General features: G+C 42.6%; 1 protein-coding gene across 1 annotated transcript; it reads right to left on the bottom strand.

Moving 5' to 3' along the window:
• Positions 1-14,502: 14,502 nt before the first annotated feature.
• Positions 14,503-15,657, bottom strand: LOC138892452 (uncharacterized). Its single transcript, XM_070176169.1, has 2 exons — positions 15,274-15,657; positions 14,503-14,574 (listed from the first exon to the last, which is right to left on the bottom strand). The coding sequence occupies exons 1-2, from the start codon at positions 15,655-15,657 to the stop codon at positions 14,503-14,505; spliced, it is 456 nt and encodes a 151-aa protein (XP_070032270.1).
• Positions 15,658-20,506: the final 4,849 nt, after the last annotated feature.

Below are 20,506 nucleotides of genomic sequence, written 5' to 3'. Positions count from 1 at the left end.
TACTACTTTTTAAATGATGGGGCCAGCCTACAGGTGGTGGAATACCTATGAATCAAGTAGGTCAGCTGGCGCAATACCAATTACATGGCGTCAGTTTTCAATTCACTTCTTAGAGAAATATGTTCCACAAACTCGCCGAGAGGAGTTGCGAAGGGAGTTTGAGAATCTATGCTAGGAGGGCTTGACTATGACCCGGTACGAGATATGATTCACAGAGTTAACATGTCATGTAGTATTTTTGGTCTGTACTGAGAGGGAGAGGATCAGAAAGTTCATTGATGACCTCAACTATGGTCTTCGATATGGTATGGCCCGAGAGGCCGAGATAGATGCTAGGTTTGATTATGTTGTTGAGATTGCCAGGCTCTTGGAGCATGTTTGTAGGCTTGAGCGAGAGGAGCGGGAGGCTAAGAGGCAATGTGGTTTGGGTGGTTTTGGTGGTGCCTCATTTGGAGGCCAAACATATCATAACAGAGGCCTTCCTTTTAGGCCCACTCAGACAGCTAATCATATTCCTCGTGGTTCGTCAGTTAGCCATGATTTATTAAGTGCTCGCCCAGTTCAGTCATCAGTCAGTGCGCTACCGGCACAGATTTCTTATCGCGCTTCATCTGCTCAAGGTTCCACATGCTGTTATTCGGTTTATTAGGATCAGTCGCAGGGCCATCAACCTCGTTAGAGGAGGGGTTGTTTCACGTGTGGGGACTTGAGTCATCTGAAGAAGTATTTCCCTAAGCTTCTGAGTAATGCACCACAATAGATCACACAACCTATGGTTCCAGCGCGAGTATCTACACTACCCGCCCAGCCAGCTAGGGGTGGGACTTAGTCTATTTGAGGTCACCCTAGAGAGAGGTCAGTAAATGATAGACAGACTCGTTGCTATGCTTTTCCAGTCAGGACAGAGGCGGTTGCTTCCATTATCGTGATCACATGTATTGTTTGAGTGTGCTACATGGATGCTTTAGTGTACACTTATTCGTATGTGTCATCATATTTTCCTCGTTATTTGGATATGCCTCGTGATCTTCATATTCCTGTTGATGTATCTACAGTGGTGGGTGATTCGTTTATGGTGGATCGTGTACACCGGTCTTGTATGGTTACCATTGGGGGTTATGATACTCGAGTTGATCTTTTAATGCTCAATATGGTTGATTTTGAGGTGATTTTGGGTATGGATTAGCTATCTCCGTACTAAGTTATTCTTGATTGTCACACTAAGACTGTGACATTGGTGATGCTGGGGTTGACTAGGTTGGAGCAGAGAGGTTCGCTTGTTCACACTCCTAGTTGAGAGATTTCATTTTTGAAGGCTCAACGAATCGTTGAGAAGGGGTGTTTAGTGTATTTGGCCTCATGAGGGATTTTAGCACCGATACTCCTACTGTTGAGTGAAATCCAGTAGTAAGAGAGTTCTTAGATGTGTTTCTTGCAGACTTGTCGGACATGCCACCCGATAGAAATATTGATTATGGTATTGATATGGTGTTGGGCACTCAGATTAACTATATTCCACCATATCATATGGCACCAGCAGAGTTTAAGGAATTGAAGAACAGTTGCAGGTATTGCTTGATGGTTTCATCAGGTCTAGTGTGACCTTAGGGTGCACCGGTACTATTTGTGAAGAACAAAGATGGTTCTATGAGAAAGTGCATTGACAACAGGCAATTGAACAAGGTTACCATCACGAACAAGTATCCACTACCGCGTATTGATGATTTATTTGATTAGCTTCCGAGTGCTAGGGTATTCTCGAAGATTGACTTGAGATCGGGGTACCATCAACTGAAGATCAGGGCTTCAGATATTCCTAAGAAAGCTTTCAGGACTCGTTATGGGCATTATGATTTCTTGGTGATATCTTTTAGGCTGACCAATGCCCTAGCACCTTTCATGCACTTGATGAACAACGTGTTTCATCCTTATCTGAATTCCTTCGTCATTATGTTCATTGATGATATATTGGTGTGTTCACATAGCCGGGAGGAGCATAAGCAACATTTAAGGATTATGCTCCAGACTTTGAGGGAGAAGAAGATATATGTCCAAGTTCGAGTTTTGGTGAGGCTCAGTGGAATTCTTGGGTCACGTGGTGTCTAATGAGGGGATTAAGGTGGATCCAAAAAAGATTGAGGCATTTTAGAGTTGTCCCAAACCTTCTACTGCTATAAAGACCCGGAGTTTCCTAAGGTTGGCTGGGTATTATCGCTATTTTGTGGAGGGGTTTTAATCTATCCAACCCCATTGACTAAATTGACGAAGAAGGCTACCCCATTCAGGTTGTCTGATGAGTGTGAGGAGAGCTTTTAGAAGCTCAAGACTGCCTTGACCACAACTCCATTTTTGGTTTTACCTTCGGGGTCGGGTTCATATACAGTCCATTATAATGCTTCACGGGTTGGCATTGAGTGTGTGTTGATGTAGGGTGGGAGAGTGATTGTGTATACTGCGCGTGAGTTGAAGCCCCATGAGAAGAAGTATCCAGTGTATGATTTGGATTTGGCAGCTATCGTACACGCGCTCAAGATTTTGAGGCATTATCTTTATGGAATGTCTTGTGAGGTGTACACGGATCACCGGAGTCTTCAACATCTACTCAAGAAAAAATATTTGAACTTGAGGCAATGGATGTGGTTAGAGCTATTGAAAGACTACGATATCACCATTATTTATCATCCGGGGATGGCCGATGTGGTTGCCGATGCCTTGAGAAGAAAGGTGGAGAGCATAGGGAGTCCTGCTTTTATTCCAGCTGGGGAGAGGCCGTTAGACATGGATGTTTAGGCTTTGGTCAATAGATTTGTGAGATTTGATATTTCGGAGCCCAGCAGAGTCCTTGCTTGTATTGTATCGCAATCGTCCTTGTTTGAACGCATCAAGGCGCGTAAGCATGATGATCCCCACTTGCTTGTCCTAAGGGACACAGTGTTGCATGACAATATCAAGGAGGCGACTATTGGTGATGATGGTGTGTTGCGGCTTCAAGGTTGGATTTGTGTTCCTAGTGTTGATGGGTTGCGGGAGCTGATTCTTGAGAAGGCCCATAGTTCGTGGTATTCCATTCATCTATGTGCCACGAAAATGCATCATGATTTGAGACAACATTACTGGTGAAGAAGGATAAAGTAGGATATTGTTGAGAATGTTTCACGGTATTTAAACTGTCAGCATGTGAGGTATGAGTATCAGAGACCGGATGGTTTGCTTCAGAGGTTAGATATACTGGAATGAAAGTGGAAGCGTATCACTATGGATATTGTAGTTGGATTGCCACGGACCTTGAGGAGATTTGATGTTGTGTGGGTCATTGTGGGCATACTTACCAAGTCTGCATACATCATTCCAGTCATGACTTCCTACACTTCAGAGCGGCTGGCTCGAATTTATCTTAGAGAGATTGTCGCATGGTGTGCCCGTGTCTATTATCTCGGATCGAGACACTCAGTTTATTTCGCATTTTGGAGGGCCGTGCAGCATGAGTTGGGCACACAAGTTGAGCCGAGGGAATTTTATCCCTAGACAGACGGGCAGTCCGAGCATACTGTTCAGATCCTAGAGGACATGTTGCGAGCCTATGACATTGATTTTAGGGGTTAGTGGGATCAGTTTCTACCGTTAGCAGAGTTCGCCTACAACAATAGCTACCAATCGAGTATCCAAATGGCTCTTTATGAGGCCTTATATGGGAGGTGATGTCATTCTCCGGTTGGTTGGTTTGAGCCTGGGGAGGCTAGGTTGTTGGGCACTGATTCAGTTCGTGATGCATTGGTGAAGGTAAAATTGATTCAGGAGCGACTTCGTATAGTGCAGTCCAGGAAAAAGAGTTATGCTGATAGGACGGCTCGTGATGTTGCATCATGGTAGGTGAGAGGGTTCTACTTAGAATATCACCCATGAAGGGTGTGATGCGGTTCGAGAAGTAGGGCAAGTTGAGCCCTCGGTATATTCGTCCATTTGAGGTTTTGGAGAGGGTTGGTAAGGTGGCTTACTGTTACACCCTATTTTACACGAGTTAAAATAAAATAAAACTTATGGTACTCTACTAGGTTAATTAGAGTTTAGAGTTGTTACCTAGTATTTAAGGTACACTATGACACCTATACTACACTTGTAATGTACATTCTGTTACACCATATTTTGCACGAGTCAAAACAAGATTTAACTAGTGGTTTCCCTATTGTTGATGAAAGAGAGTCGCTACCTAATATTTAAAGGTATACTAGGGTACCTATTCAGTTATTAAATTATTTTCCTATTAGTTTGCTAACCAGTGATATTTGGTTAAGGGTTCTTGTTCTTCTAAGGGGAAGGTCTTAGGCACCCTCTAGAATCTAGCTGAGGTAGCTCCATAGGATTTAGACTATGTTTTGAGAGTTAAATGTCTATATTATACTTAGTTAGTGCTTAAAAGTTTGTGGTTTACTCTATGTCTTGTTTAAAGATTATCATTTGAAAGAAAATGGTATATGTACTTTGAAAAGAGGATATAGGTTTAATTTGTAAAAGCCCTAAAAATGTTTACATCTACATGATTGAAAGAATTTTGAAGTATACCTATAGTACTTGTATCTGCAAGTTTTGTAAAATGTGGCTATGTTTTGAATATTTGATCTTTGAAATAGTATGACTATTTGTATAACTCTAGGAAAGTAAGGGCTATTGGAGAAATGGGTTTTAGGTATACCTTAAGATTAATTTCAGAAATTTTGTATTCATATTTAGGAGGAAGCTTGTCGAAGTATTCGTTGATCGCATCCTGTTGGCCTAAGTGAAGTTTGTTTTGATGATTGACAAAGGAACTCAAGCATAAACCAGGTCCACATACTGTGAACACAGACACAGGCGGATTCGAGCATGAGGCATGCACATGAAGGAGATAAGCGTAAGTGGTTATATCTGATATCTCCTGAACGAAAAGGTTGCATAAGTGGTAAGGAGAAGGACTCCTTACTCGAAGAGAACTCTATCCTAGATAAGGGAGGAGTTAGTAGTTGAAGATAACTAGAACTCTTCTACCAAGGAAGAGTATAGCATTAGAACTCTAGTTATTTCCTATTCTACCAACTTTATATATTGCAGGATATTCTCATTTTACAGGTACGCACAAACGCTGAAGTTAAGCGTGAGTTGAGAGCAAGATAGCAAGGCATTTTGCAAGCAATTCCTGTGTGATTCAAATGTGCAAATCTAAAGTTACATGAACCAGATTGAAAAACTAGTTCCAAGTGTCTGTCTTTTATTCTAGTTTCATTGTAGTAGGACTTTTGAGTTGTACCTTTCAGCTTTATCTAGAAGCAATAGTACTAGGTACTTTGAGTGTATTATTCAAGTTAGAGTTAACTTGAAGTTGTCGCAACAGCTAGAGGCTAGTTTCCATAAAAGGTTACAGTTAATCCTTAGGTTTACAAAGAGTTTTGTAAATGTTGTCTTTTGGTTAGTGATTTAGTGAAGTGTTGGGAAAAATCCTACTAGGTAGTCGGTCGTGTTTTTTCACCTTTTGAGCTATGTGCTTTACACGTAAAAATACTTGTGTTCTTTACTTTCTGCATTTATTATTTTGCAACAGTAGTATAAGGAACACATAGAAGAACCAGGTCCTTCTATAGTCTGTGCACACGAAAAATTAAACACCACACAAATCATTCCCTTTCTTGTGTGGTACTGAAGTATAAAACAACAATTGGTATCAAAGCAGGTTATCCTTGAAGAGGCTAACACCTTAGGAGAAGATCAAGATGAGTGCACCACCTGAAAACTGGGAAGGGCACTCCACTGCTAGGCCACCACTCTTTAATGGCCAGTACTACTCTTGGTAGAAGAACACAATAAGAGATCACATTCAAGGAGAGGAATATGAGCTATGGGATATTGTCTTTGATGGTTCACTTGCTACCTTGAAGAAAAATGCTGAAGGAGTTGATGTACCAAAGACAAGAGCGGATTGCACTACTGATGAATTGAAGAAGTTGTAGAAGAATGTTAAATACAAGAAGTGGCTTGTTTGTAGTCTTGGTCCAGATGAGTACAGCATAATCCAAGGTTGTTCCACTGCTAAGCAAATTTGGGACACACTGCAAGTGGCCCATGAAGGAACAACTCAGGTGAAGAGATCTAGAGGAAGTCTATTGTACTCTCAGTTTGAGAACTTTGCTATGAAGGATGGGGAAACCATTCAAGAGATGTACACAAGGTTCACTGCACTGACAAATAAACTAAAATCTCTTGGGAGGATTAATCCTGAAGAAGAGAGGGTTGAAAAGATACTTAATAGAGTCTTGCCAATCACTTGGGAAAGCAAGATCACTGCCATCCAGGAGTCAAAGAACATTGCCACTCTCTCACTATATGAATTGATTGGGAATCTGTAAGGCCCCGTAAAAGTTTTCCTAAAAACTCGGACTTCCGTGATGCCGAAATAGGCGTAGAGGTTAGTAATAGTAGAAATTCTTCGGGCCGAGCTTGCAAGCCACGGTTCAGACTTTTTGGATTCAACAGTGCGTTGGGGAGTTGAAGGAAAATGTTGGGCAGAAGTAGACATTTCTGCGATCCGTTCTGCGACCGTAGAACCACTCTGCGGATCGCAGAATGGCCGCAGAGTGGAGCAGTCTTTTGGGCCATTTTTAATGTCTTTTTTGCGGCCCATTATGAGACCGCATAACCATTTTACGGGCCACACTCTTGTCGCATATCCCACTTTGGGATTTTTCGGAGGGAGGTTTTGCGGTGCACTATGCGACCGCAGACCCGTTCTGCGGTGCATTATGCGACCGCAGAACAGGTCTGCGGGCCGCATAGTGACTGCAAACCTGGTCAGTGCCTCTCCAATTTTGGCACCCCAATTTCACGGTCATTTTGCGGACCGCATAACCATTATGCGGTCGTATATGCGACCGCAGAACCTGTTTTGGAGCTTCATTTTTGGGGTTTTTAAACCCGACCCCTATTCTGTTAAAACACCTACCATGGACCATTTTGAACTAATTTTCTGATATTTTTAGAGTGAGAGAGAGTGTCCAAGAGGGAGGAAGTGATCTTCATCAAATTTTTCTTCAATTCTCAATTAAAACCTTGAAGATTATCAAGAGAGGCACCTAGGTCTTCTTCCTAAGAGGTAAGATTCTATCACCCAAAATCTTAATCTCAAAATGTAACTAGAATGGGCCATTAGTAAGGTAATTCATGGGGATGGGAGTGCATACCTTAAATGCATGTGTTCCTAAGTTATGTGGTAGGGGGAGGGGGTTGTGAGTTAAAGATAGAAAAGAATGGGGTGTGGGTTAGTGGAGTCTTTCATAAAAAGGTCCATGAAACCTCAATTTACACATAGTGTTTGATATAATGCTCAAGTGAGCTAGAATTATGATCATTTTCCTAATTTTGCGTTCAATTTTACTATATTGCTAAAGTAGATTGAAGTTGCTAATATTTTGGAACATCTTAGAGTTTTGAGAGGATCAATTGAGGTATGTTGGCTAAACCGCCTCTTCTTAGAATTGAATCCCACGGTATTCATGCAGTTGACGTAAGTCCCAAATTGAACGTCCTAGAAATTTTTATCCCGAATGTGCTTGCTTTGCAAATATGTGTAATATGTGTTCACGTGCTTTAATCATGTTATCTCGTCATCTGAGGAAATGTTCAAGACTTAGAATATATGCTAATATGCCTAGACTTCAAGTCAAATTCGATTAAAGAATGTTATGCCAAATTGTGTGAAAGGCCTCTATGCGCTTTGAATTCTAAATTGCTCACATGTGAAATCAAGAGTCTTAAATGAAAAACCGTGTTGTTATTGATGATAATAATAATGTTGGATTGTGGAAAAGAACTCGAATTATGAAATAAGGCCAAGTGCCAAGAACGACTTTATAATTTAAATCCACTTGTGTCAATGTGCTAAAAAGATGGGAAAGAAATATGAACTATAATGGTTAATGTCTCGAATGAGATGGCTTAGCCGATCGGGTCGAGATCGGACTCCGTGTAATAACACGGTGGTATTGTGAATGAAATAGTGAATATGGTTGATGTCTCAAATGAGATGGCTTAGCCGATCGGTCCGAGATCGGACTCCGTGTAAAAACAAGGTGGTATTGTGGACTGTGGAATATTGGCATAAAACCATCCAACCTAATAACGTGGCAATTGACTTGAAAATCTAAGTGCTCTTTCACTTGACGTTTTAGTGTTACTTACAATTCATATTGCTTCTTGACTATTCCCCTTGTGTGTACTATTCATTTTATTGAAATGGTGTTTAGTTTTCATACTAGTACTATTCAACAATACTAACGTCCCTTTTGCCGGGGGCGTTGCATCTTTAAATGGATGCAGGTGGTTCAATAGCAGAAAGTGTTGATCACAGATAGGTGTTGCATCCTCTTCTCAGCAGACTCGGTGAGCCCTATTTCATTCCGGGGTCATGTAACATATCTTTTGTTTATATTGTTGTACTTTTTTAGGTATAGCCAGCGCCTTATTGCCGGCACCTTCTTTACACTCTTTTGTATCTTTAGAGGATCCGTAGACACTATGTGGCTTGTATATGGGTGTTGGGAATGTTAAGCAAGTTATGTTGTGTTTGATCACTTGTTCCACTCAGACTATAAGAATATGTGTATTTTGGGACTGAAAGGCGAAATAGCTAATGAAACAATCTAGTATTGCATTAATAAGATTTCTACTGTATAATTAATGAAATCTCATCTTTTTTTTACCATGGGTGAGTTGGGTAGAAAGTATCTAACAGGCTTGCTCGGCCGGGTTCACTCGGTTGAGCGCCGGTCGCGCTCCCCGAGTTTGGGGCTTGACAAACTTGGTATCAGAGCCTAAGATTTTAAAGTGTCCTAGGATGTCTCGGAGCCGTGTCTAGTAGAGTCCTTCTTATCGGTGTGTTGTCGACCACATCTATAAGTTGAAGGCTACTTGGACATTTAGGAATAATACCCTTCTTTGATATACTGGTTCGTGCGATGAAACTGACTGTGAAACTGTTCCTCCTCTAACTCGTGCATTCCTTTAACTTTCAATACATGACACCTAAGAAGAGAGCAAGAACTAGCCAAGAGGCTAATACTACTTCAGGAGTGGTAGTTGACCCTCTATTTGATGATGCGGGTGAACACCCGAGGGGTGAAGATAATCCCCCGACTGCTTCACTGCCTGATTCCACTACACCTGACCAGGTCATACCAGTCCCTACACCTACTGAGGGTGGGATGGTTCCTCCACCTGATATTTCGGTTCCACCTCCAGCCCCAGCTTCCGGTTCTGGTATTTCTGATGGGGATCTTAGGGGAGCTATTCAAATGTTGACTCGGATAGTGGCTTCTCAGGACTAAAGGCCGAATGTTGCACCCACATCTTCTAGCCAACCAGGGGATTCCACTAGTTCTAGGGTGAATAGGTTTCTGCAGTTGGATCCTCCGGTGTTCACGGGTGCTAATCCCGAGGAGGACCCATAGGACTTCATTAATGAGATGCATAAGACTCTCTAGGATATGCGCGCTACTGAGACGGAGAGAGTGGAGTTGGTCGCCTACCGCCTAAAAGGGGTGGCATATTCTTGGTTTGAGCTGTGGGAAGACTCTCGGGAGGAGAGGAGCTCTCCAGTGAAGTAGAGTGAGTTTGCTGATGCCTTTATAGACCATTTCTTGCCTACCGAGACTAGGGAAGCCCGTGCCACAGAGTTTGAGAATCTTAAACAAAGGAGCGAGAGTGTGTGGGAGTTTCACATGGAGTTTGCGCGTCTGTCTAAATATGCTATTCACATGATGCCCACTATGGAGGCGAGAGTGCATCAGTTTGTGAAGTGCCTTAGACCTTTGGTTATTAATGAGGCTGCCACAGCTGCCTTAAATTCTGATATGAACTATGGCAAGATGGTGGCATTTTCTCAAGGTACAAAGGCCCGAAAGTTAAAGAACAGGATAGAGTGAGAGGGTAGGAGTAGGGCCCGATCCGTGGGCAACCCTGGGGATTCATTTGGTGGAGGAAGATAAGATTTTAGGGGAGGGTCATCAGGGCCATCCTAGTCTTATGCTCAGTCTTCAGCCAGTGCACCGCCAGCGGGGCACAATCAGCAGCAGGGGAGTCACTTCAGGCCCAATCAGGCAGCAGGGGGTCCCACCATCAGGGCCGATCAGGAAGGAGATTCTAGCAGTAGCAGAGGCCCCCATGCCCCAAGTGTGGGAGGATGCATATGGGGATCTGCTACCAGGACATGCCGGTATGTTACAGGTGCAAAACGAGGGGTCATATTTAGAGGGAGTGTCATTCATCCCGCCAGGTTGCGGGCAGGGGCACAGCACAACCATCCAGTTCTACAGCTGCTACATCTTCAGGACCCCCTCCAGCTCAAGGCTGTCCAGCACCAGTAGGGCATGATGCAGCTAGGGGTGGTGTGAAGAGTTCAGGAGGACCCAGCCGTTTCTATGCTATGAGTGGTCGCCAGAGTGTAGAGGCTTCTCCAGATATTGTCACAGGTATATTGACTGTCCAATCTCATGATGTATATGCTCTTATTGATCCCGGTTCCACCCTGTCCTATGTTACCCCTTATGTTGCTATGGAATTTGGGATAGAACCGAAATACCTTCATGAGCCGTTCTCTGTACCAACTCTGATTGGCGAGTCTATTATGGCTGCAAGGATGTATAGGGGTTGTGTTGTCACAGTACGTGGTCGGGACACTATGGCCAATCTTATTGAATTGGGTATGGTCGATTTTGATGTAATTATGGAGATGGATTGGATTTATTCATATTTTGCTAAGCTCGACTACCGAACTAGAATCGTGAGGTTTAAATTTCCTAATGAGCCAGTTGTTTAGTGGAAGGGGATAATGTGGTGCCGAAGGATAGGTTTATTTCTTACCTTAAGGCCACGAAGATGATTAACAAGGGTGTATCTATCATTTGGTCCGGGTTACAAACACCAATACTGAGGCGCCTACACTCGAGTCTATGCCAGTTGTGAATGAATTTTCAGAGGTCTTTCCTGATGAGCTCCCTGGGATTCTGCCAGACAGGGAGATTGATTTTGGGATTGATGTGATGCCAGGCACGCAGCCTATATCTATTCCGCCCTACAGAATGGCACCAACAGAATTGAAGGAACTAAAGGAGCAATTGAAGGATTTGTTAGAAAAGGGTTTCATCCGACCAAGTGTGTCACCATGGGGCACACCAGTCCTCTTTGTGAGGAATAAAGATGGATCACTACGTATGTGTATTGACTACCAGTAGCTCAACAAAGTCACAATCAAAAATAAGTACCCGTTACCAAGAATAGATGATTTGTTTGATTAGTTACAGGGTGCTAGGTACTTCTCCAAAATTAATTTACGGTCCAGGTACCACCAATTGAAAATCAGGGAGCAAGATATTCCAAAAACAGCTTTTCGGACACGGTATGGGCACTTTGAATTTCTAGTAATGTCTTTTAGGCTAAATAATGCCCCGGCAGCTTTCATAGATCTTATGAATCGGGTTTTCAAGCCTATTCTCGATTACTTTGTGATAGTATTCATTGACGATATTCTTGTGTATTCACGAGGTCGGGAGGGCCATGTCGATTATCTCAGAGTAGTGTTGCAGACTCTTTATCAGCACCAATTGTACGCGAAATTTTCAAAGTGTGAATTTTGGCTCGAATCTGTCACGTTTTTGGGTCATGTTATCTCTAGAGAAGGAATTAAGGGTGATCCTCAAAAGATTTCAGCAGTAAAGAATTGGCCTAGACCTACAACACTAACCGAGATTCGTAGCTTCTTAGGCTTAGCAAGGTATTACAGGAAGTTTGTGGAGGGGTTCTCTACTCTTGCCTCACCGTTGACTAAATTGACTTAGAAAGCGGTTAAGTTCCAATGGTCTGATGCTTGTGAAAGGAGCTTCCAGGAGTTCAAATCGAGATTGACTACGGCGCCGATATTGACCCTGCTAGAGGGTACGGAAGGGTTTGTGGTATATTTCGATGCTTCAAGTATCAGGCTTGGGTGTGTAATAATGCAACACGGAAAGGTTATAGCTTATGCTTCTAGTCAACTCAAGAATCATGAAAAGAACTATCCAACTCATGACTTAGAACTTGCGGCGGTAGTTTTTGCATTAAAGATTTGGCGACATTATTTGTATGGGGTCCATGTGGATGTATTCACGGACCACGAGAGTCTTCAATATATTTTCAAGCAAAAGGAGCTAAATCTGAGGCAGAGAAGATGGCTTGAGTTACTCAAGGATTACGACATCAATATTTTGTATCACTCGGGGAAAGCCAATGTTGTGGCAAATGCTCTTAGCCGAAAATCTATGGGTAGTTTGGCTCACTTGGAGGCATATCAAAGGCCATTGGCCAGGGAGGTTCATCAGCTAGCCAGTTAGGGAGTTCGTCTTGCGGACTCTAGTGAAGGAAGGGTAATTGTGAAAAATAGGGATGAATCATCGCTTGTTGTGGAAGTCAAAGAGAAGCAATACAACGATCCATTATTGGTACAGCTGAACGAGGGGATTCATAAACATAAGACTATGGCTTTTGCGCTTGGCATGGATGATGGTACACTGATGTACTAAGGGCGATTATGTGTTACGAATATAAATGGTCTCCAAAAAAGAATCATGACCGAGGCTCACGCTTCTAGGTATTCCGTGCATCCAGGTTCTACAAAGATGTATCAGATCTCAAAGAAGTCTATTGGTGGAATGATATGAAAAGGAATGTGGCGGACTTTGTGGCAAGGTGTCCGAATTGTCAGCAAGTGAAGGCCGAACATCAATGGCCTAGTGGGTTGGCACAAAACATAGAAATTCCAATGTGGAAGTGGGAAATGATTAATATGGATTTTGTAGTAAGATTACCGCGCACTCCGCACAAGTTTGACTCAATTTGGGTGATCGTGGATTGACTCACAAAATCAGCACACTTCTTGCCAGCTAAATCACGAAATCGTAGCCTGGATCGTTTTGCTCGAGGGTTTCATTACATGTAATGATCGCGGAACACGGGTTTTCATCAATTTGATTTCTGAAAAGAAAAACTAAATATAAATAAAACGATGAATGAATTTGCAATGTTTATAAAAATGCAATTTTTTATTTCATCAAAAGGAATGTCTGACTGTTCAAATAGGCAATTGACAAAATAGTACAGGCACAGTTCAGGCCTCAGTTGACTGTGCGTTTCTCAAAATTACTACAATTCCACACTAACAAGACTCCCGGCGAACTAGAGATGGGCTGGCGATCCAATTCTGCAAGGCTTCTCCTGGTTCGGCATCCCGAATGGTCGGTGTCTTGGTATCAACTTTGTCGCGACATTCCTCGATCATAGTCACGAACAATCTTCCCATTCTGTCAATGATGTCATCCTTTGGTGTTGAGCTCTGGCCTGGACCCGGAACACACTCTGGCATAAAATCCTTCTTCATAAAGTTACCGGTTTAAGTCTTTCCAACCGTAGGTTGATACACTAAACCAGTAGTACCCTAATGTTAATTTGGCTCAATCGACTCTATTATCCCGTCTGATCGGGCTCCTAGCCCAGTCCTGGGTTGGTACCCGTACTTCATCATTTCTCTCATTGCATCTTCGATCTATATGGAGACTGCGTACCTAGATTCTGCTCAGTCTTCCCTATTTTCATGGTCTGTATGATCTCGACCGCGTGAAAGGCGACCCCATCAAATCCTATGAATGGAACTGCATGTTCTAGATAAGTTGACCGACTCCATTCACCGTGAAGTACAATCTCTTGGAAACCCCACTCGAACTTCATACACTGATGGAGAGTGGACGACACTACCCCTGCCATGTGTATCCAGGACCTTCCTAGCAACAAGTTGTATGAGAACGAAATGTCCATTACATAAAACAGTATTGGGAACTCAACTGGTCCAATTTGGAGTGCTAAATAGATCTCTCTAATGATGTCTTTTTGTGTCCCATCGAAAGCTCTCACTCTTACATGGCTTTCCTTCACCTCTCTCAAATGGATACCCAATTCTCGTAGAGTAGAGAATGGGCAAATGTTTACTCTAGATCCCCCGTCAACAAGCACTCGAGACACCACCTTATCCCCGCACTTGACTGTGATGTGTAGGGCTCTGTTATAATCTTCGCCTTCTGTGGAAAGCTCATCTCTTCGAAAGGAAATCATGTTTGCCTCAACCATTTTTCCAATGGTTGCTAACAATGCCTCGATGGTGGTGTTGCTCGGCACACTTACTCCACTTAACACCTTTATCAAAGAATCTTTATGACTATCGGAACTCATCAGCAGATCCATGATTGATATGTGTGAGGGGGGCTTCTTTAACTGTTCTTCCACGTAGTACTCCTTAACTAGCATCTTCCTCCAAAATTTTGCAACCTCAGCATCTGTTATGTTTCTCCTCTGAATCTGTTCTCTACTTGGGTTTCCTCGGTTTACCTCCGCCGGAGCGTAACACCTTCCTGGCCTGGTCATTCCATGGGCAGTCGCGGAATCTGTCATCTTTTCTTTTCATTTCTGCTGATACATCCATGGAACTGTCTTGTATTCTCGACTCTCCTCATTCTTGACGGTGGCAGTGGACTGTTATTGGTATTTCTGGACCATCACCGAAGGTATCAACTATACAATAATCAATGGAGTTTTTTGGGGTGGAACTCTTGTCGCCTCGGCATTCCCAATTATAACGATGGTCCCTTTCAGATCATAATCTCCATCCAAAGTGATTGTGTTAGCACCTTGATTCCTATGGTTCGGTAGTGGGTTATGATTCACATTCGGCAGAGTCGGGGTACATTGGATGGCTCTATTCTTGATCAACTACTCAATCTCATTCTTCAGCCTAAAGCAGTCCTTAGTATCATGCCCAGCTACACCTGAATGATAGGTACACCATTTGGTTGCATCAAAGTATTTGGAAGGTTGGTCAGGAATTCTCCCTTCCATTTGATATATCAAACCAGCTCTTCTCAACCTTTCATATAATTGGGTTAGGGGTTCGGCAAACGGGGTATAGTTTCAGGGGTTTCTTTCTTCAAAGTTTGGGCACAGTCAGGGTGCATAGGAGGGTTGATTTTGATAAGTAGTGGTTTGAACTGGAGCGTATATTCGTGGCATGTTAGGATTTATATGGGCACGAGGTGGGTTGTATTAAGGTTGGGTGTTATAGTATGGTTGTGTGTTGTATACTGGAGCGTAGGTAGATTGGTGTAAGGGATGGGTGTTCATAGGGTAAGAGTTGTTTCTGTGGGGTGGACTGGACTGGTAGTAGGGAAGAATTACCGATAATTCTTCCTTCTTCTTCTTCCCATTTCTTATAGAACCATACTGAATTGCTTTGCTGGCCGTTTGCAGTGCATCCATTGATTGTATCTTTCCTGATTTGATTCCTTCTTCCAAAAAGTTTCCCATCTTAACCAGTTCGGGGAATTTTTGCCCCATCATGCCCATCATCTTTTCAAAGTAAATTCCCTCTTGGGCCCGGATGAAGTACTTAGTCAACTCATTATCATCTAGCGGGGGTTGGGTCATGGCAGCCTCCGACCTCCAGCGGCGGGTATACTCTTGAAATGACTCTGATGGTTTCTTCTGCAAATTCACTAGAGCAAACCTATCTGGAGTGATCTTGGTATTAAACCGAAAACAGTTCATGAAGTCCTCCGACATGTCTTGCCATTCTCTCCAATTTTTAGGGTCCTGGCAGGTGTATCAAGTGAGCACCTCTCATGTCAGGCTCCTTATAAATAACTTCATCCTCAACTTTTCATTTCTTCCTACTCTGACCAGCTTGCCGCAGTATGCCCTCAAGTGCATATGGGGATCACCCGTTCCATCGAATGTCAAATTTCGGCGGCTTATACCATACGGGCATGTCTACATCAGGGTGAATACACAAATCTTCATAATCTAGTCTCTCACTCCCTCGAGCAACCTGAAGATTCTTCATCTGCTCTGTCAAAATTCGCAACTACTCGGATACTAACTCTTCTTCATTGTACTTTTCCTCCCTCTTTATCTCAGCATATTGATTGATCTCGTACAACACTCTGTTCGTGACGGGGGCTGTGAAGGTATGTTCTGAGGTGGCATATACAGGTGGAACATGCTGCTCATATGTAGGAGTGTATGTCGCATATATATGTTGGGTCTGATTGTTGGCAAAAGCGATGTTGTCACGGGGAGGGGTGATCACGCCCAATTCTAGTCCTAAAAAGGATAAGCGGTCGCTGCAAATATAATCTGGTCTAAAAGTCCTAAGTCGAATCCCACAGAGAACTAAGATTTTGCTGTAACTGTTAAGTATCACTAAAAATACAAGCTCGAACAACTCCTAATTTATAAATATCAAGATTCAGTTTTCTTACTAATTAACTATCAAATTAAAATAGTAAATTAACAACTAAAGATACTAAGGTTTTTGGAATAAGATTAAGGAGGTTTAGATTTCCCCAATTATCGGAATCCTTCCCACAACGTCTTCTATAATTTTGCCTAAGTATTCTCTACCGATCGTGAGTACTTCGGCTGTCGTAATTCTCTCTCTAGCAACTACCACAATTTACTAGACATATTATCTCAAACTGCACTAGCTAGCACTAATTCACCGCTCACTACGATCGCACCAAGATTTTGTTATTTCTAATCCCGCCTTTAAACCCTCCGTATTGATCTCTCACATACGTTAGGAGTGATGTTGTTCAACAACTACCTAAATATGTACTCTTTTTCAAGCAATACATAATAAATAGGCACCGTTAATTGAGAGCTCTTCAATTAACTAAAATAAGCACATAGTTGAACAAATAGAAAAATTCAAAGACTCAATTATATCAAAACGTATCAAGAATTCATCCTACAAAAGGTTTCATCAAAACCCTAGATAACAAATTAGCTATTCATAATAGTATGCAAAACTACAATACTAGAATTCATAACCAATAATGAAAATAGGAAGAAGGAAGTGAAAATGCGTAGAAGAATTCTCATCCTTGCTCCTAGCGTGTTCTTGCCTCCTTGGGTCGATTCCCTCTCTAATGATGTCTAACCCTCAAAAAACTAATTTTAAGGGGTATCTATAGGGTAGGGGTCGAATTCTACATGTCCAAAACTAATGAGGAATTAAAATTTGCTCGGATGGCATCATCGCCGCGAGACACTGTCTATGGCGCCATTGTTTCGGCGTAAGGCACAGCCTGGGGTGCCAATGATAGTGCCCTGGACAATGTCTTGCACTATCTATGGCACTGTTGTTTCTATGCAAGGCACTGTCTGGGGCGCTAATGACAGTGCCCTAGACAATGCCTTGCACTGTCTATGGCACTATTGTTTCGTTGCCTTGCATTTCTTCTTTTATTGCTCCATTTTCTAGTCTAAGGTACCATTCCGCGCAACTTTTCTCCAATTCATGTCCTAGCATTCCTACACCTGAAATAAGCTCCATTAAGCGCAATTGTCGCACAAATTAGCATCCAAACAACAAGCAAGTAGGGTAAATAATGTCAAAATATATGGAATTATAGCACGACATCAAGGGGTATGAACTAAGTTAGTTGTGACTGGTTGGTTTTGCGATGTCTAGACATAGTTTGGGACATGAGGGGTATGTATAGGAGGAATTGGTGGGTTTGCGGGGGTTACTGGTGGTACAACCTGGGTTATGGGTTTTGTAGTGATTATGGTTGGGGTATTGTTTGCTTGTCGGGTAGTTGAAGGGAAGTGATCAGGGATTGAGTCTAGTGAAGGGAAGCAGGGTGGTTGCGGAAGCGTCGTCATGGCCAAATGCGCTAGCTCCCAAATATGTTGTACTTCTCTTAGTGATTCCATTTCTTGTGCCATTCTAGCAACGTGCTCATCATTTCGACTATCATTCATTTCCCCCGATTGCCCCGGGTTGTTAGCTATCACTAGAGCATTTTCAGCCGGGTCATCAGTAGTAGACATCTTCCCTTTTGATCTCAGGTTGTATGGTGGTTCAGCCAGTTTTTTGTATCAACACAAACCAACCTCTATTTTGGGGGAATAACAATAATATAATGTGGAAAATAAAGAAGAAAAAGAGTAGAAGTTAGTTTTCAGGGGTTGCATAAATATAAACACATAGAACAATTAGTTCACGTATTCAAATAAGTGCATTCTTAGTATGCGAGGGACCTCTCTTTGTCAAAGGTGGGCCTATGTCACGAATGTTTGACGAATAATCCGGTTTTGACGCGTTTAGATCTGGAGCAATTTTTGGTTGGATTACAACAGGTGGGAGCGATGATTACAACATTGTTTTCCAATATCCGCAAGGTTACATGGGCTCACAGACTTTCCCTTATGGAAATAAAAGGGTACAAGATAAAGGGTGTAACATTGGAGGGGGGGGGAGGGAGAAATAAACCAACCACTAGTAGTCATCGCCGAAGTGATATCCCAAGTCTTGTTCCTCGGGTTCCTCCTTAGGGTCTTCCTCAAATTCTTCTTCTTCCTCGTCGTTGTTATATTTAGGCTCTTCTTTAGGATCCTCTTCCGGGTCTGTTTCCCATTCAATTTGTATATACTCGATCACTCGATCATCATCCCCCGGAGGTAGCAGTATATGGTCAATCGAACCTGGAACCACTTGCCGATGCATGGCGGTGGTAACGAGATAATGAGGCAAGATCTCATGATATATTTGCAAGGCTGCTGCTGCATCTTCTAGATCGCCCACTCCTTCTCTGCTTGTTCGAGCCAACTCATTATCCTCATTGATCCACACAAAGTATTCTGGAGTACACCATGAATGACCCATCGACATCATGATTAAGTCATTTCACTCGTCTTAAAGTCTCCTCACACATGGGATCGGGATTTTCCTGTTGTAGTCATCTTCATAGAGAGTTGTTCTAGACCAGAGGGGTACATCCTGGATTAGACCAAACTGCCTGAGAACTCGCAGAGGTATATATAGCCGAATGCCTTCAAGTCCTACCAACTCTATGAAATATTTCCTGAGGATCTTTAGAATTGCCCTACCGCTCAACCACGAAAGCTTCCAGTTCACCCATTCTCCGCTTAGATTTGTCAGTATTTCTCTCCATTCCTCTTGCCTGTGCGGTGATATCCATTACATCATGCTCTCGTTGTGACTCTTGGTCATATTGCTGACTCCCACAAAATAGTCGATAAAGGCCTCTCTTTGAAAGAAGTGTTATGTGGCCCATATCTGTAGAACAAGTTATAGCCTTTGAAGAAGTCATACCCTCTGGAACATATAGACAGTGCTCGGAGTGTTTCTGCCAATATCATAGGCACCAAGGTGACTTGGAGATTACCCCGAAATATTGCTAAGACAACGGGCAGCAAGTTGATGTTGATTTGTCCTCTACTCTATGGGAAAACTAGTAATACTAGCAATGCAAAAGAGAAGGTTAAAGGACGGAGACGTTCCGAGGTCGCTTGATCACATTGAAACTCCTCCATATGCCACTTGTAACTCTCTCGGTGTCCAACTTTGTCAAAATATTGGTCCAAGCTCACCCACCCGTCTTCAATGTTCCTCAGATTCTGACTGCTTGCTAGACCCAAGGTGTAGAGAAACCTGTCACCGGGCATGCTAACTAGCAGTATCGGCTTTCTCCTGGTAAATGACAACTCTGTGAAGCTGGTGAGTTCCTCTAGTATTTGTAATAATTCACAATCGACGAATTTGAAAACCACTTTGGCTGGATCCCAGAATTCTATCAGTAGTCTAGTAAGAACTTTGTCGGCCCGGATGTTTAGTAAAGCAGTTAATGCTCCCAATTGCATTCTAATCTTATCTCCATGTTCTCGACGAATTTTTTTCCACCATTTTCTCAGCTTGTGTGGTGCTTCCATGACCATATTGATTTCGGGGATGTTGTGGTTGATTTCCAGGTTCAGTAAGTGTTTACTCCGGATCTTTTGCGTCTCATCAGGGTTGGTTCGTCGTTCCACAAAAGACATGTCGTTGGGTGCATGATCCGTTAACATTAAGGTGGCTTTCCTAATTGTGTGTCGATGTAAAGGACCGACTCACCTAAGGTTTATGGAGTATGACCTATGTTTATTAGAGCTGAGTGTTTCCTAATTCTTGGAGTTGGACTGATTACTACGAGACGTTATATCAGTTGACCTGACAAAGCCGTTCTTTGAGACTAAAGAATTTTGAACGAAGGTTCGGAGGGGTGTAAAAGACAACCCTCGTATGCCATTGTGTTTGATAGTGTATGGCCAGGATACAATAGGAAAGAATATGATGACAATGTATATAAAGCGGTAATAGATAGTGTGATAACAGTAATATATCAAAGTAGGCAGATAAGTACATGTTGAACAAGTAAGATAGGTAAGCACATATTCTCAAAATTAAGCACGGTTAAAGTAGCATATTACCAAACATCCCTAAATTTTAGATCTAGTCTAAGTCTGCTAAGGTCAGAACCTAAGTGTTAATCCACATCAGAGTCGTCATGTTGTTGCACACTATTTTACACGAGTCAAAAATAAGATTCAACTAGTGGTTTTCCCG

This window comes from Nicotiana tomentosiformis, chromosome 5 (assembly GCF_000390325.3).
Source record: "Nicotiana tomentosiformis chromosome 5, ASM39032v3, whole genome shotgun sequence".
NCBI classification, from domain to species: domain Eukaryota; kingdom Viridiplantae; phylum Streptophyta; class Magnoliopsida; order Solanales; family Solanaceae; genus Nicotiana; species Nicotiana tomentosiformis.
The sequence above is the reverse complement of the archived record's forward strand: the minus strand, read 5'-3'. Positions and strand labels throughout refer to the sequence as shown.

What these genes read in the sequence shown, in the direction of transcription:
- LOC138892452 (XM_070176169.1), bottom strand. Translation starts at nt 15,657, where the DNA reads ATGTCGGAGGACTTCATGAACTGTTTTCGGTTTAATACCAAGATCACT. An exon ending in AGAAGAAGGAAGAATTATCG is followed by an intron (nt 14,575 to 15,273) that starts GTAATTCTTCCC and finishes TACCAATAACAG; the next exon opens with TCCACTGCCACCGTCAAGAA.